Here is a 17,429-nt window from a genome sequence, read left to right as displayed (position 1 = left end):
TAATACAAATACAATTATTGCATTCCAATCCAACGATACGGATTACATGCAATCTCGCAAAATACAACAAGCCACCATATTATTCGGAAATGGACATGATTTTAAAAGCAGTGGGTGCGGTTATCAACATTCATCGGATGAATTTCATCCCAAACACGTGCATTACCACCACCACCACCCAAACAACAACCCCACACACACCCATAAAGTCATCTATATATTATTTCGACACGCCGATTTGATCTCAGTCTGGGAGTGAGAAATCCTCTCCGTTGAGGACACATTCCTTCCGGGCATTTCTCCTTCTTCGGATCGGGTTGCTTCGACCTCAACCACCGACGTCACTTCACCAATGCCCACAACAATGCATGAGTCCTATATACAAAACTCGCCACTATGCTCCTGTCCTGCTCCTATAGGGCTAATGTAGTAGTAAAAAAATACCGTCTATAGTACTGGTCGGTCGGTCGGTGATGCATTTCTCTCTCTCGTGTGATGTGATTCCTGTTAATTTGGCATCATCCTTCCCTCTCAACGGCCCTCTTTACTGGATCGAACCACTCGACGACTTTCCCTCCTGGCCACAGATGGCGCTATCTTTGTTGTGTTGTAAGGATATACTTCTTTAAAATGTCGCTTAACTAAAGAACTCCAAAATGTAGCATTTCCCAAGTATTAATCCCAATTTGTTAAGGAACAGAGGATCCTTGACGAAGCACTATTAATGGACCAGTGACTGGTAAGTAGTTGGGGGCCTTAAAGGTTCCAAAATTCCTACAAATCGTTCCTCAAGCACGGAGAAATTGGGCAGTGTAATCCCTTCATATATAAAAGTTCCCTCTCTCACTCTCTCTAATACACTACAACGACTACCAAATTGGAAGGGCAGCCCCCCGTTAAAACCCCCCTGTCCACACGGGGTTATCGTCAAGAGGCCAAGGACGAGGTCGAGGAGGTCTTGTTGATCATTTCACGGTTTGGGACAACCTCTAAAGTGACAATTTAACAGATTTTAACCAAGGTGAAGGTGCTGCCCTCTGTAAATATTTCCTCTTTAAAGGTGCCAAAATATTGGGAAAAACAAGGAAATTAAAGTGTTGAGAGGGGTGCGACGTGAATTTTAGGCATCGAGAGGTGATGGGGTCGGCTAAGGAGTGAGTGGGGGGAAGGGGGGGCAGTGATAGTGGGTGAAAATCCATATTCCGCAGTTGCAAAAAAACGACGAGTATAATGTTGTGGGAATATAGTGTGTATAGTAGAATGGAATTTTGCAATTCTGAGGAAATATTGTTTATTTTAATGCATGTGACATGATGTGACGCAGTAATGAGATTGATATAAATTTCTAACTAAATACGTGGATGATAAAAATTACGTTTTGTGTAACTAAATACTACAGTTTACTAAACTAGATTTTGGATATTGAGAGAGAGAGAGAGAGAAAGATATTATATATATGTAATTCGACCAAATTGCACATGTGAACGTGCACATTTTTAGTTAAAGAAAAGTGAATATCAGTGATTGTTGATTAATCGATTAATTTGCTCAATTTCTTTTCTATGTTACACATGCTGTGTGTGTCATTGTGCATTTTTGGAGAGAAGAATTATCAATTGTTGGAAAAATGAAGAATTTGTTTCAAGTGTTATTATTATATTCTGTGTAGATGCTTACATGGCGGATGCTGTGAACTAATAAATGCCAGCATGTCACAGCGAACTAAAAAGTCTGGCAAAGTCGAGGATAGCAACGGTATGCATATTTTTTTTGAAATTGTACTTACTTCGCTGTGATAAATGTCTTTCTTAATGTTTGATTTATAATTTTAATCTATAGCCGCAGTTGGGAAACGTCGCCGTCGACGTCCCAGCGGCTCAGATGGAGGAGGAGCAGGAGGAGGTGGCGGTGGAGTGGGAGGGGAGGAGGATGCAGGGTCTAATTCTGGTGGAAATGGACCTTTTCCATCCTCCCTTGGAGGAATGTGGACCCCACGACATCTCAACGACCTCAAAGTTTCCTCAATTTACAATCGCAACTCCGCCGAAGCTCCTGCTGAAGTAAATAAATTTATTTACGTGAACAATATTATTATTCATGTTGAATTAGCACTAATGTTTTACTTTTGTTTGCGTGTGTAGTTGTACAGAAAAGATTTAATCAGCGCAATGAAGCTTGCTGACAGTGAGCCCCTTACCCCTGAAGAATATTGGTTAATTACCGACCCTTGGAAGCAGGAATGGGAAAAGGGAGTCCAAGTCCCCGTAAATCCCGAGTCCCTTCCTGAACCCGAAGTCGTAGTCATTTCGCCAGTGAACGAAAGAAGTCACGACTTCAGGCTGTGAGTATATTATTTAATATATACCATTGTTGTTATTTCGGGATGATTGACTATCATTGTTTAATATTAATTGTGGGTTCTCTGAATTATTTTTTGTTTACAGACCGAAAAAGAAATACATTCGTGTGACGCATGATGATTTCTTTAACCCCGATTACCATCGTAAGTAAACTTTTTTTTTATTGGAACCAATTTATCGAGTAAAGAAGTAAGAACATATACCGTTTGTGATTTTTTAGAATTAGTGTCAACGGCGGCTAGAGCGGAAAAGGTTTGCAGCTATGACTTGGATGATATTGATGCGTCCTGGTTAAGTTGCGCAAATTCCGATCGAGGAATGCAAAGCTTGCCTGTAATCTCGGAGTTCTTGATGGAACAAGTTATCGAGGAATTGGAGTTGCAGTGTTGGGAGCAAGTACAAACGATACTCAAAAGTCAGGAAGGACTAGGAATAGAATATGATGAAAATGTCATTTGTGATGTTTGTCGATCGGTAAGGAATTAATTAATTAATATTAAATTGATGAGATTGCCGTCGTATGTCGTACAACCTACGTGAAAAACTATAAATCAAAAATCATTATTCCAGCCCGAGTCTGAAGAAGGGAATGAGATGGTGTTTTGCGATTCATGCAACATCTGCGTTCATCAGGCTTGCTACGGTATCACAACTATCCCATCCGGATCCTGGCTGTGTCGAACGTGCAGTACGTATATATATTATAACCATATTGTCGCGTTTGTTAATTCTTTTACAACTTGATAGTTATTTTCAATGAATCAGTTTCATTTTTATTAATTTTATTTTTGTAATTTTACAGCACTCAGTATTCGTCCTCCTTGCGTTTTATGTCCCAACATGGGTGGCGCCATGAAGGCAACTAGGTCTGGTCAAAAATGGGCCCATGTGGCTTGCGCTATATGGATTCCAGAAGTTAGTATAGGTTCTGTCGAGAAAATGGAACCAATTACTAAAATATCAGCGATCCCTGTGAGAATATTTGATATTTCACTTTGTTTATTTATTTATTTATTTAAATGTATTTTATATATGGCTTTGTTTTACATTTTGTTTTTACAGCAAAGCCGTTGGTCTCTAATCTGTGTTATATGCAAGGACAAAGCTGGAGCTTGTATCCAGTGTTCTGTAAAGACATGCAAAACAGCGTATCATGTGACCTGTGCATTCAAGAATGGGTTAGAAATGAAACCCATAATTGTTGACGAAAATGCAGAAGACGGAATCAAATTAAGGGTATGCTACCACAATAGCATATCAACTTGTGTTAGTTGTGTACACTATTTTGTATATATGTTTGAAGTAATGTGTTGTTTTAAAATTATGCACAGAGCTACTGCCAAAAGCACAGTGTGAACCCAAAGAAAGACAAATCTCCTCAATCTGGCTCTGAAGAAGATTTAGAGAAGAAAAAGTTGAAGGCGATGACAGCCGAGGAACGAAATCAAGCTCGTGCCGAAAAGTAATATTATTGAAATCAAATCTACCACATATGTTTAATATAATCATTTCTTATGTAATCGTGATTAATTATTAATTCTGTTTGTTGCTCATATTTTTATCTATAGATTGCAATTGATCGAATCCGAGTTTTACAAATACGTCAGATTAAAGGATGTTGCACAAAATCTAGCTGTCGACATGGACATTGTTATGCTTGTCTTTAATTTCTGGAAGTTGAAACGCAAGGTGAGCTGAACATTCCTTTGAATTATAGTGTTATTATTATATGTTATTTATTTCTATTGTTGATTATTTGTTAATTTGATTGGCCTCTATCGAGTTTGCATTGTTCGTTCCAATTGTTTATACTTTTGTGGAATTTTTTTTACAGTCATTGAACAACCGGCCATTGGTACCACCCCGACCTGAAACAACACAGCTTTTAACTCAACAACAGGAACAAGATTTAGAGCAAATGAAAATGTTTGTTCAGTTACGCCAAGATCTGGAACGGGTAAGCAAACCTTTGCTCTGTTGCTACATAAAAAGTCATAAATGAAATCGACAAATTATCGATTCAAATTTCAATGGATGAATGAACCTTGGATTATTGTCAATAATAGTAGTAACAATAATAAATGTTTTGTGAATAGGTTCGCAATTTGTGCTACATGGTCAGCAGAAGGGAGAAACTCTCAAGAACATATTTTCGCCTCCGGGAACAGACTTTTCAAAAACAGGTTACTAATGAATTTTATAAAATATTTCCAATAACTGTTATTTAGCTCTATAGTGATACAAGTGATATATTTGACTTTTGAGAGTTTGGATACTGAGTTCGTGTATTCTTGTAATTGCAGGTTGCAATTCTTGGAGAAAAATCTATCGATTCGCTTAACCCAGAAGAAAAAAGTGCAATAGTAGCAGCAAATCGTGGAACATCAATATATGATCAGATATATTCGTCGTTCGAAAGTACCAATAATAATACACTGAAGGATTACGACACATTAGTCAGTTTAATAGCCGGTGAAGATAAAAAGGAAAAACTTGTGAATGGTGTGATAAAACCTAAAAAGTCCTCAGGCGGTGGACTTGGCAATATGATTAATAGTGCAAGTAGTAATCCCTTCAAAAAGCAATTTGTTAACGGTGCACGGAGGAAGAATCTCATTGGTAAGTATATTTTATAAATCTACACAAAAATGTATAGTTGAAAGTATAGTATGTGCAGTATCAATTCAATTCAATTTGTTAGTTGTCAATTTTTACCCATTCTTCACTTTTTAACAATTTTCATGGTCTTCGCTCTACCACATGGGCATAAGTTTCACTACAGTGTGGTCAATAACATTTTTTTCTAACTTTTACAGGTGAGTGCTCCAGTTTGAGTGAAAGTGAAGCCAGTGTTAGTGATGCCACGGTTAACAACGCCCTAAAGAAGAAATTGGGTAACAGCAGTACGGGTCGCAAGCCCCTGTCTTACTTATTCGACTCGGACTCGAGTGCTGATGAGGTCGCTCTAGCAGGCAAAGCTGGCACTACAACCAAGGATAATAAGAAACAAACCAAAGGGAAATCTCCCAATAATCCGCGTGGTCGTGGTCAGAAAGCGACAAAGAAATCCTCAACTTCAGATTCCGATGATCTAGAACTCCCTGTGCAAAAGGTTGTTGGCAATAATAACTTGAGCAAATCCGAGGGTCCCATCTACTCGGACAGTGACTCTGATGGATCTCTCAAAAAGCGTCCTGGATCTCCTGTGGCGACAAAAGCCGCAGTTAAAGAATTTACCAGGAAAAGCAATAAGAAAGAGTTGGGTGCTAAATCTTCTCTTGCCCAACAGAAGAAGACAGTTACCCCCAAACAAGGTAAACAAGGCCCCAAAGGTGGTAGGAAAAAGAAGGGTGCCGAGCAACAGCTCATCGTGCCACAACGAGAGGCAGCTAAAAAGGCAACGGAGAGCATTCGGACCGTAAAATCACGAAAGGATGGTCTTGTAGGAGACAACGCGTCCGGCCAGGACGGCTCTGTTGCCTCACCCGCAACATTCAACGACCGAGAAAGCGAGTCTTTTGAAAAGACGGCAATGGAAAAGTTCAAAGACATTGCTGCTGCCTCGGTTCAAGACAAAATCAAGAAAAGAAATGACAAATCTAAACCAACAGTAGCTGAGAATAGACGAGGAGCTAACAAGAAATCTGTTAAATCCGAAAGCGTCGGGGGCAACAAGGACGCTGAATCTACTATTCATGGACATTATGACGAGCTGCGGGATCAATACGAATTTGATGGTAGCAATGATTCAAAGAATGTGCCAAATTTTGTTCCCCAAAGACAAGCGGCGAAGAAGGCTGCCGAGCATATACGGAGTGGGCTCAGCAATATCGTTGCTGCTCGTCTTATCATTGAGGATGAAATGGAAGCCACGCGCAGGAAGGGCAAAGGAGATAGGACCACTCAGCCAAACAAAACTTCCTTGGACAGCAGCTCTCCTGGGCCACCACCGACAGGAACGACTGGAGGCAAGAAACAACCCAACAGGTCCAGGGGAAAGTCTCCATTTATTGATAAAGCTGTCGAAAACTCCTCTCTCCAGACTGGAGATTCTTCTTCTTCTAAACAAAGATCAAGAAAGCGAGTTCTCTCTAAAGGTATCACAACCAATTTCTACCAAAATATAACATACATTAACTGCGATCTTGGCATTATTATTTTTATGATTCCTGTGGATATGTAGTTGCTCATAATTGAATTTGGGTATTTTTTTTATTTTTTCCTATACCAAAAATTAGGTGGTACGTGCTTGCTTCTAATTCATTTCAGTCGAGAAGTAACCTGTGTACTGTTATGATGATGATAATGAATTTCCGAAAAGGGACTTGGCGTTTTGTATATCGTATCATCTCATGATCATAGCCAAATGCTAAAACAGGAGGACCTTCTTAGTTCTTTTACAGTCAGAAAGTTGAGAGTTGATGCAAATTTTAACTGTATTTATTGCTCTTTTTTGCAGAAGATAAGGGCACAGTCAAAACAGGACGGAAGGAGGCAGCAGCCGTAGCGACGAACAGCACGACTGCTGAAGTTTCCGCTTCCGATAGACACAGTGACTGGCCCTTTCTTATCAGGGGGACGGAGTCACAGTGTCGTCGAAGCAGGGAACGAAGCAGCTCATCCAGCTCGTCAAGTTCAAGCGGTTCATCAAGTTCATCGGGGTCCTCTTCCTCCAGCCGCTCCTCAACCTCGTCCTCACCTGCGATTACACAGGTAGTAATAGGAGTTTCATTCTTGTCCATATTTTTTAATTAAATAAATAATTCGCATCATGTGTATTTGATAATATATAAAACAAAAATGGATTTATTTAATAGTTAAACGACTCTGTTAATTTTTGGTGGAGGTGACATGATTTGATTTTTAGATTTGGCTTCCATTTTCTCTCAAAATTCTATTCTCGATTTTCATAAAACTTTTTGTGCTCTTATGCCAGTTTTGACTTTAATTTATCGATTGAACCAAAAATTGCTTTATGCATTCTGCTAGCAATGTTAGTGACCTCCTTATTTTATCGTGACCATCAGCGTTTGTCACCAGTTTTATAGTAAATTAGATAAGTAAGAGTAAAAAGTAGAAGCGAGAGAAAAACCCGAAAGGAAAATGAGAGGATAGGTAAGGAGAAAAGGTGGACGACTGTCATGAGTTTCTGCGCAGCAGGAGGTTCAGTTCTTGAAAGATTTTATTGGCATACATTTATTATCGATACAACTGTACCAATTCTCATTCTGTAAATTGTTAATTTCAGCCGACACCTGCGTCTGCGTCCCCCGATTCCATTACTACGACCCCCAGAAAGACATCACCCCCAATTAACACCAAACCGCTTTCCATCACCCCTTCTTCCACCATCACCACCACGTCTAGGTGTCCAAGTAAGAAGCTTAAAACTTCCGATCGGAGCCCAGACGGTGGATCCCGCAATGAGGTTGCTACGGGAAAGAAACCTGCCCCCAAAAGTCGTGGACCCGCAAAGGTTCGATCAGGGGGAGGTACAGTTGGCAATGCACACCAGAATTCGACAAAGCACGATGCACCAGCGAGTAGCACACGCTCAGATGATGATCCCCTCCGCGTCCGGCGGACAAAGACCAGTTCCCGTGGAAGCAGTAGTTCCAGTGATCGTGGTAGTCCCTCGCCACAACCATCGAGGAGTGCCAGAGTCACCCAGAAGAACAATAAACCTGCGCAAGCGAAAGGGAAACGAGGAAAGGGAGAATCATCAGCAGGGGGTAGAGAAAAGGACAAAAATTGCATTCCTCCGGCGACCCCAACAACACCATCAAAGTCGAATGCAAAGTCTAATCAAGCGAGAGCTGCGGCCAAGACCTTAAGTGGTCTGACGGCTACTTCTTCCTCCGCCTCCAAGGCGGCTGCCAACAAGGCTACTGCTTCTTCTATTAGCGTGAGCGGCACTCTAGAATTATCTTCCGACTCTGAAGAGGAATCATCAAAACCAACAACATTATCTCCTGACAAGAATAATTCTCACTCTCAACAAATTCCACTTTCCTCATCCAGCACGGACTCGAGAAATCTTAGAGCCACTGCAAGAGCAAAGAAGAAGAGTGGAGTCAGTAATCTGTCCGACTCTGACTCTGAACTTGCAGACGAGAAGGAAAACTCTTGCCGAGCTACAGTCGTTCCACCAAGCGTTAATGAATCTCCATCAACCAACACAAGAAATCGTACTCCCAAACAACAAGGGATTCCATCATCTGCTGGTTCCATACTTTCCCCACTTACACCCTCGTCTGAAAATAAGGAAAAGGATTCAAAATCCTCTGACGTGGAACCAGATGTTAAACGTGCTCGATTCGACTCTGGAGCAAGTGTTGGTGAAAATTCTACCACGATCACCGCTACTGGTGGCCATGCTAATAATAATCAGGTTCCAGTAGGTCCCAATTCGGGTTCACAATTATTTTCTGCCGCCGCCACAGCTGGAAGTCTCCTCTCAGCCAAATCTCTCTTTTCTCCACGAGCCGGTCACGAAAATGATCTCGTTGATTTTGACTCGGAATTATATGATCTTGCTCGAAGTGTGTCTGCCGACTATTCTCAAGTGGATGAAGAGGGTGGTGCGGCAGCTTCCTCGCTCCCATTCTTTGCCCAGTCCTTCCTCTCCCGTGAACAAACCGTGGAAGACTCTCCACAGGCGACTCTGAACCTGGTAGAAAAATTACGACTCCAACACGCCAGAAAGTCAGGGTATCCTCGGTCATCCATTGACGGATCAGACTTGAGTTTGTCAGAGGATCCACCAAAATCTCCCACTTCCAAACCCGGTAGCTCACTAGCCGACCCTTCTTCCACCTCGGTTCACGAGGATGAGAAAATTTGTGATGTTTCGAACCAAGAGAACCATCCTGAAATTAGTCCTGACCGAGACAAATTGATAGAAGGGGACGAGCGGTGGGTGCCACCGAGCAGTCGATCATCGTTAGATCACCATCATCATCATTATCCAGAACATCAACAACAAATATCTTCTTCCTCTCATTCTCCAGAGGGGAGGTCACGTCATCATCCCATCAAACCGCCACCTCCTCACATTGTCTCGGCAGAATTAGTTGATAATCGGTACAAATTGAGGCGAAGTGAAGATAATATTGCAAACTCCGACCAACAACAATATTCAGCATCCTCGTCATCTCGGCACCATTTACATCATGAAGATTTAGCTGCCGTTGTTCGTCAGCCTCTCTCGGAGCAAAAATCTTTAAGTGGTGATGCTCACAACAAACTTGGGGATTTGTCCGTGTCGCTGGCATCTCCGACAATGAGTCCGATGGCCTCACCTGTTGGAATGAAGCCGCAACAACATCCTGGTGGGGTTCTCTTCCCTCAACAAGTCTCCTCCTCTGCAGGATTTCCGACGACTACAGGTTCAGCAGCAGCAGGTCCCCACTCCTTGTCTAACTCTTCTTTCATGTATCCTCTCTCATCTACCGGTGCTTCAAGTGTGGCCGCCCACCAGCAAAATGTGGCTGTTCCTACTATTGACCCAAATAATCCTAGATCCTCCTCCTTTTTCCATCACCAAGCTCCTAATAATCAGCAACACCCACAAATATCATCATCTAGTCTTTCTCCAGGTTATCCCAGACAAAATTTTCCTGGTGCTCATCATATCATTCATGGAAAACAGCAACAACAACAGAGTGCAAATAAGGAATCTATTTCTTCCCCCACGACATCACCTCCTGTACCTCTAAACAACCAGAGAACTACAACTCCTACTTCTTCTTCCACTTCCACACCCTTCCTCGATGAGGATTCCATTGCTTCCGTGACCTCTGCAATGCCTCCACTAGCAAAACCCTCAATCGCCTCACCATCCATGATTCTTGCAGCCAACAATGTCAAAAATATTACACCACCTCCACCCCCACAGTCAACCGTGGCTCAGATCATTGAAAATGTGGTCAACAACCATGCCAATAACAATAGTACTTTGGCTGCCCACGAGTTGTTAAACGTCATGTTGGGGCTTAATGCCATTTCTTCCTGTTCTTCAAATAATCATATGATTCCAACTTCTGAAACATTCAAACCATCACCGTCCCTACTTGCAGCGGAAATTGTCCGCAACGAAATTGCTGAATCTGAAATGATGACGAGGAGAAAATCTTCTGTGCAGCCGGTGACCACTCCTCCAAACACATTTGCACCCGAAACGGCGGTTGAAGTCAACATGAAACCTGACGTATCTGCGGGAAAAAGTCCGCGTGGTCGTGGTAGACGAGCAACCACGCCTCGCAGAGGGTCCGCCAAGAATGAGAAAATCCTCACAAACTGTGAGACAAACGGTGTCAAACCAAAAGGACGGAACGAGAGGAAGGCAGCAACGACTGCAAATAACAATACTTCACCACAACCTCGAACAAAAGCACCCGCCGCCAGTCGAGGGAGAGGTCGTGGGAAGGGGAGAGGGAAAGGAATGGTCGCCACGAGGAAGGATCTCGCCGGAACGGTATATGATATTGACTTTGATGAGTTTGAAGAGAATGTGGATGAGAAAATGGACCTCAGAATGTTGAGAGAGCGAAGAAAATCGAGTGATTTGCACACGGATAGTAACAGAACCTGCAGATCGGAACACTCTCGAAGTCCTTCCGGTGAAAGTAGGTTGGGATCTTTGGAAATGACATCTCCAAAGTACAGAGACTTGGATTCTAATCAGCGACCTTTGTCAAATCTCAAAATTATGCACCAGTCCCAAGTCGTCATTGCAAATGAGAATACAGTTCCTATCCTTCAACCACATTCAACCCTTCCAGGGCCAGTGGATATGAGGACGTACAACATACCTGGTGGCGCTGGTGGTGGAAGTCTATTGGAAATTTCAGCAGAAAATCGAAACGAAAAGACGGACCATCCTCGTATTTCTATCTACTCGAGTGGAATGGACTCGAAAGGTTCTCTAATTAATGAAATTGACGATCTGGACGACACCCTTGACGCTTTCACCTCATCCTCATCAGCCCCAACGAAAGAGCAACCAATTTACCTAACTCTTGCCAAAGGCACACCTATACCTGCGCAACAACAACAATTTCCAAACTTTGGAATTATTGACCCTGCTCACATCCGGCGACAAGGTAGCGGTGGCGACAGCTTGACGGATGCTCATCATCAGCCGTCTATGCTGTTAGCAAGCAGAGAGTTGAACCAGCACTCAGGTGCGGAGTCGGAGTTGAGAAGCACAACCGACTTTTCCAGAAACCAACTCAAAGTCAAAATTAAGGGTCCATTCCTTGACGGTAAGTTCCAATAAGTTGCGTTGAAAGTTTAATATAGTAGGCTTGTGAGACAAAGTAATTTAATAAAAAAAACTTAACTAAAAGTGTGAAATTAATGAATTAATGAACCTTGGATTTTTTTAGCCAACTACGGATCACATTCCATGGGGGATTCTGGTGGTATTCCACACTATCAGAACTCTATGCACCATCCTGTCGGCCCCTCACAAATTGTTGTTCCTGCATCCAACACATCCAACTTACGAAGGATGCGGAAGAAAGAGTTGCTCCGGCAGTATTGGAATCAGGACATGAACATGGATGGTGGACCAAGTCATGATGCAGAAATGTCTCACAGTTCCATGGTGCATCGATCCATTATAACGATACCCAAAGCCGTGGCATCAATGGCTATAATTCCAACAAAGGATGACTATCGGGAAAGTCTGCCGAATGAGGATTTGAAAGACTTGCTTGCCACAAATCTAACCGGGCTACCCAACAACTATCCTGGCAAAGGGGGCACGACGGAGAAGAGGAAGCGTAATCGGGGCATTCGTGAAATGGCTGCCCTGGGTATTATAACCTGTGATACTCCGATTAGAGAAAGGCGTCGCGATCGACCAGACAACAACACATCAAACTTTTCCTCTGAAATGGGCAAGAAGCGTGCCAAGGCGAATAAGAAACCCATTCGAAGTACCTTCATCCCACCCACGCTCGTAGATTCGGACCACTCCAACAATGACAAGAAGGGAGGTAACAGTTCCAAAATTCCGGGTGGTTCATCATCTTCGTCAGCCTCCCTTTCGCAGAACACTACTTCTGCTGTGGTTACTGCAGTTAATCACCCCACCCCCAAACTGAAGATCAAGTTTGGAGACGTGTCCAGAGGTCCGACCGGTGCTTCCTCTACCTCTCTAATTTCAAACCATGCTCTAAGCGACTCTTCGGACAAAGAGGCTCCCAACAAGAAGGCAAAGGGCCGACCTCCTAAAAAACGTGGCATTTCTGACCTAACTCCCGCAGCCCCGCCCACGATGGAAGATTTGAAACGAGAGAGCATGAAATTCCGTGAGATGGTCATGCAAGACTTTGCAGTGGAAGAGAGAAAAGAAATCCTCCAACTTCATGGTACCAGAAGGCACAAGAAACACAAACGTAAAGGAGGGGCTGCGAGCAGTGAAACAGACGATGGTTCCAAACAACAAACTGCCTCCGAAGTGAAAGTGATTGCAGATGGGTCGACCAAACTCATCCTGCGCTTCGGCAAGTGTCGGGCAAATGTGGTGGGAGGGAATGGAGGAGATGTAACAAAATCTCGAGATGCGGACGAAATTTCAGAGAAAGATAACATGGAGGACGTGTGTGAAGGTGAAAATGATTCGGGTTTCACGGGGAGTAAGTACATTTTTTCTCAAAATGAACAAGGCCAAGTGCCATCAATTCACACTTCTTTTCGCTGGATTTTGACTGACGCAAAATATCATCTTTTTTACAGGTAGTGAAGGGAGTAGTGGGAGCATCATTGAGCTACCTTCCGGTGCTAGTAAAGAGAGATTATCCGCAGCAGCGGATGCAACTTCAATGTGTACCCCATTAGTTAAAATTGAGCCTCATACTTCTTCCAGTCTGAGTGTTCTTACTACTTCTACTACTACGACTACGACTTCTGATGCCAGTTTTGTTCCTCCTACAACTGCATTAACGACAGCAACATTGCTACCTGAAATACTAGGCCGCCCCAACAGCTTTTCTGAACTTTCCAAAGAATTACCACCTGATGTAAAACCTTTACCCGAGAGCTGTAGTTTCCAATCAGACAAAATTATGCCTATCCGCCTCAAACTGAGCAGGTGCTTTGAAGGGTATGCATTAAAAAATAAGCAGGAAAATTGCAACCCCGTTGACACTCCACCAGCCCCTGCAAAACAGTCTGATAGCTGTGAAGTTCGGTGACCATTTGCTGACAACCCCCCTTCCCCTGTCTTCTCGAAATCATTGCTATCTGTTACCTTAAAGGCTGCCCTCGTGTTTAATGATCTTCCCATATACAATTAACTGACCTCAACGTCCACTACTACACCTATTACTTAAGTTCTTCGTCACTTGGGTTTTTCATGCAACAAACAAATCTTGCAAACCTAAAGGATTTTCTTCTCATTTAATTTACTAGAAATCTGCTCTTCATCTCCAGTTACTGACTCTCATCGTTACGTCGTCAAACAAGCATGCCATCAGTTTGATACAAAATATCGCTAAATTAGTAGGGGATATAATAATGTGTAATGAAAATAGAGTACAAATTCCAGCACTTTACACATACTATGATTATACTATATCGTACTATCCAAGTCAAATAGCAATGTTTACGATTAACTGTGTAAACGAACAATTTTCTTTGCTGTGAATTCTGAATGTGAATTGATTTCCATTCAAAAGTTCTACCTCCTTGCTTCCTTTACGGAAATTTGTCATTTTTTCGTACTATATGTATGACTATAACTATGATTGACAGTACTTAGTTTTGTTTAGCACTATTTCTTGCCGGTAAGACGCAACCAAATTTCAGAATGAATGACTATAAGAATTTATATTCTTCACGTTTTGTTCACACGGTGCGGCAAATGAGCTTAACTTTCCTATGAAGGCCAATGCACCACTACATAGACGATCAGACCATTTTAATTAGTCAACATCACTCACTGCAGCTACTACTACACTGCACTAACAAGGGAACATACCGAGGTGTCCAACGAGTTAAGGGTCGACACCTATACCAAAATGACCACAATACATGACTTATTAAACAAACTGAAGGAATTTCCGTGTAAAATTCACTTTTCGTCAAGTTGTGACGATATTTGTGACGAGCGCAGAGCCATCGGGTTGCCAGCCGGAGAGGTCGGCCGCTGAACGATCAGGTCGACCACAGAGAAGCGTCGTCGTCTTCACGTCGTCTTCAGAGATTTTGAATTCTTTCAAATTTTGAAAACATCTTGAAATTTTGAAAAAAAATTTGAGAAAATTTTGAAAATTTGAGAAAATTTTGAAATTTTGAGAAAATTTTGAAAATTTGAGAAAATTTTAAAAATTTGAGAAAATTTTGAAATTTTGAAGAAATTTTTGAAATTTTGAAGAAATTTTTTCAAAATTTCAAGTGGTTTTCAAAATTTGATAGAATTTGAAATCTCTGAAGACGACGACGCTTCTTTATGTTTGACCTGATCGTTCAGCGGCCGATCTCTCCCACTGGCAACCCGATGGTCAAGCGCTCGTCACAAATATCGTCACAACGTGACGAAAAGTGAATTTTACACGGAAATTCCTTCAGTTTGTTTAATAAGTCATGCATTGTGGTGATTTTGGTATAGGTGTCGACCCTTAACTCGTTGGACACCTCGGTATGTTTCCTTGTAAGTTGCAGTCCTTTGAATATAAAATATCATTTTAAAATTTAATTATGACTCAGAAGAAGATAGTTTCATGTTAAGGATGTCGAACTATGTATTATTGAGTGGGCATGAAAGAATGTTTTACACAACACCTCTTACGAATCTGGCTACTGACAAATAATTGTATGATGCACTACATATTTCTCTATACTACATTTAGATTAGTTCTCTGTCTTTGGTCTCGCGTCTCCAGCTTGAACAATTTCCAACTGATTACTAACTACTGGGCAAGTTTACCATGTACTACTTACTACGTACAAATGAAGACGAGAACTTTTGTTGAAAAACTGATTTTTTCTGATGAAGTCACTGCAACATGCACGTGTCGCCACACACACAGCACGAAGACCCCCATTTGCTCCCACCTACAAGAAAAAGAAAACCCCATGCACTTTTACTACAAAGTAACGTACTTCATACTAAAGTGTTAAGTGATGCAACGCTATTGATTGTTAAAATAATATATTATGCGGTTTCTCATACGTGTCAAATAAGAAATACGTTTAGCGTTCTCACCTACTTGGACTAATTACAACTAATTGCTTGTATGATCTTCTTCTACGTGTAAGGTAAAAACAAGCAGTTTCTCCTCGTGAAATAAAATATTACTTGCTGGCAGCAAGTAGGTAGGTAGGTAGGCAGACAATTAAATAATGCAGGACAGCGCATAATACTAGGATTATTATACTTCAATTCTGGAACAAGTGGACACTACCAACTATTAAATGAAATGAACAATTGAAATTAAGAGAATGAATTACGATAGTATTTGCAATGTGTTTTAATTTCCACAATTTATAATTTTAATTATTTTGACGTTTATTATTATATTGATTCAAACCTTAAATCTAATTATGGCTAAATGTCTAAAATATTATATTCCACGTACGTAACCACGTATTTTTGAGTTTTAATTTTTGTGATATACCGTTATAGTTGTAAGTTTTTACATGTAAATATCACCGATATTGCGTTGTGTTTACCAAACCTTGTAAAAAATTAGACTTGACATGTAATACATAGGTTTTAAACTTTGACCTTTTACAAAGATATTATTAAAAATCGTGAAATCGAACAAGATATAGAGTAGTAAGTATTTAACAGTAACGTAAGTGAGTACATAATTATCGTGCATTTTCATGGATATACAACACTTAAGTCTTCAAAAATAATGGTACATACACACTTCATCATTCTAGGCGCACGATAATTAATTAATTTTAGATGTACGTCTACAACATAATAATAGTGCATAAACTTTTGATTTTTATTATTAAGATGTATAACATTAAGTGTAGTTTGATTGCTGTAAATATACATTATTACAACACACACCGATGAATATTGAATATGGGAGAATACGAATGTACGAAGTTGTAGGGACAAGAGAAATAAAGAAATTATCCATTATCCATGCATTATTATCATGTGATGATGATGATATATTAATGATATCAGCCATACTTATGTACTATCATAATAAAAGCTTGAGAATGAACGATTCCAAGCTGATAAGTGGTAGGGAGAAGGGAATCAGGAATTAAGGAGGAATAAAATGATAAGGGAATAGTAGATGATGCGTTCAGAAATTAGCATAATAAAATATTACTACTATTATTATTATTTGGAATGGCTTCAATATATATATGAACAAGATCGAAACGTGTATTCATCGCTAGATCGTTATTTGCATAATACTAATTATTTAACTACAATATTATGATTATTACTGTTATTATTATGACCCAATAGTTTCAATTAATAAATGTATAGACGACTCGTCAATAAACATGCAAACTTCAGCAGATTGATCCCAATTATTTCACCCATGTCGCTGTCACTACATACTTACGTCATGTAACGATTTCCGATACAGCATCATAATATAATATGAAAGGGCAAATTTTCCTTTGCATGCTAATTGTTATTGTGCGCAGATAATAAATCCTATCCATTTCACCTCAGTTTCTACAAAATGTCAGTTTCCTTCCAATCAATGTGATAGAGATATCTGAATTTCTCGTATTTCATACAGTTATCCATATCGCAAGTCTTATGAAACCCAAGCTTATACAATATATGCATAGGGAAAGTTTTGCATCAAAATATATAGGCTTTCCTGGCAAACAATTCTTATTTGAAAGTAAGTTAATACAAACTTTGAAAAGCAATGAAACAATTTAACAAAATATGAACACTATTGCGTGAATTGATGATGAGAGATGAGACGGTTGACGGTGAGTGAGATGAGACGAGGAAAATGAGACAGGCCAAATAAGTTGATGCTTCTACTCTACTATTCTCATCAAACTTGATCAAACCCAGGATGTGTTCCCCACAAGACTTTATTTTCATGTCCTCCATAACAG

The 17,429-nt window shown here is 40.8% G+C and overlaps 1 protein-coding gene across 4 annotated transcripts; it reads left to right on the top strand.

Moving 5' to 3' along the window:
* Positions 1-575: 575 nt before the first annotated feature.
* LOC110850649 (PHD finger protein rhinoceros) lies at positions 576-16,862 on the top strand. Of its 4 annotated transcripts, none has more exons than XM_035852833.1 (20): positions 576-739; positions 1,670-1,755; positions 1,840-2,060; positions 2,142-2,341; positions 2,445-2,503; positions 2,581-2,834; positions 2,931-3,048; positions 3,163-3,332; positions 3,423-3,596; positions 3,692-3,822; positions 3,929-4,049; positions 4,195-4,317; positions 4,457-4,543; positions 4,664-4,979; positions 5,177-6,457; positions 6,820-7,073; positions 7,609-11,626; positions 11,750-13,006; positions 13,107-14,296; positions 15,078-16,862. In XM_035852833.1, exons 2-19 carry the CDS (start codon positions 1,710-1,712, stop codon positions 13,562-13,564), a joined length of 9,288 nt encoding a protein of 3,095 aa, XP_035708726.1. In that variant the 5' UTR covers positions 576-739; positions 1,670-1,709; the 3' UTR covers positions 13,565-14,296; positions 15,078-16,862. The 4 variants fall into 4 exon arrangements, with proteins under 4 accessions (XP_035708726.1, XP_035708725.1, XP_035708724.1 ...); XM_035852832.1 differs by having other exon boundaries at positions 13,107-14,353; XM_035852831.1 differs by having other exon boundaries at positions 13,107-14,353; positions 15,033-16,862.
* The last annotated feature ends 567 nt before the right edge of the window (positions 16,863-17,429 follow it).

This window comes from Folsomia candida, unplaced genomic scaffold, assembly GCF_002217175.1.
Source record: "Folsomia candida strain VU population unplaced genomic scaffold, ASM221717v1 Fcan01_Sc006, whole genome shotgun sequence".
Classification (NCBI taxonomy): domain Eukaryota; kingdom Metazoa; phylum Arthropoda; class Collembola; order Entomobryomorpha; family Isotomidae; genus Folsomia; species Folsomia candida.
Note: the sequence above shows the minus strand (reverse complement) of the source record. Positions and strands in the feature narration are given on the sequence as shown.

Bases quoted from the DNA above. Each gene is read 5' to 3' on its own strand.
- LOC110850649 (XM_035852833.1), top strand. From the start codon at position 1,710: ATGTCACAGCGAACTAAAAAGTCTGGCAAAGTCGAGGATAGCAACG. The intron at 2,835-2,930 runs GTAAGGAATTAA...TCATTATTCCAG, and splicing joins TTTGTGATGTTTGTCGATCG to CCCGAGTCTGAAGAAGGGAA. The intron at 3,823-3,928 runs GTAATATTATTG...TTTTATCTATAG, and splicing joins AATCAAGCTCGTGCCGAAAA to ATTGCAATTGATCGAATCCG.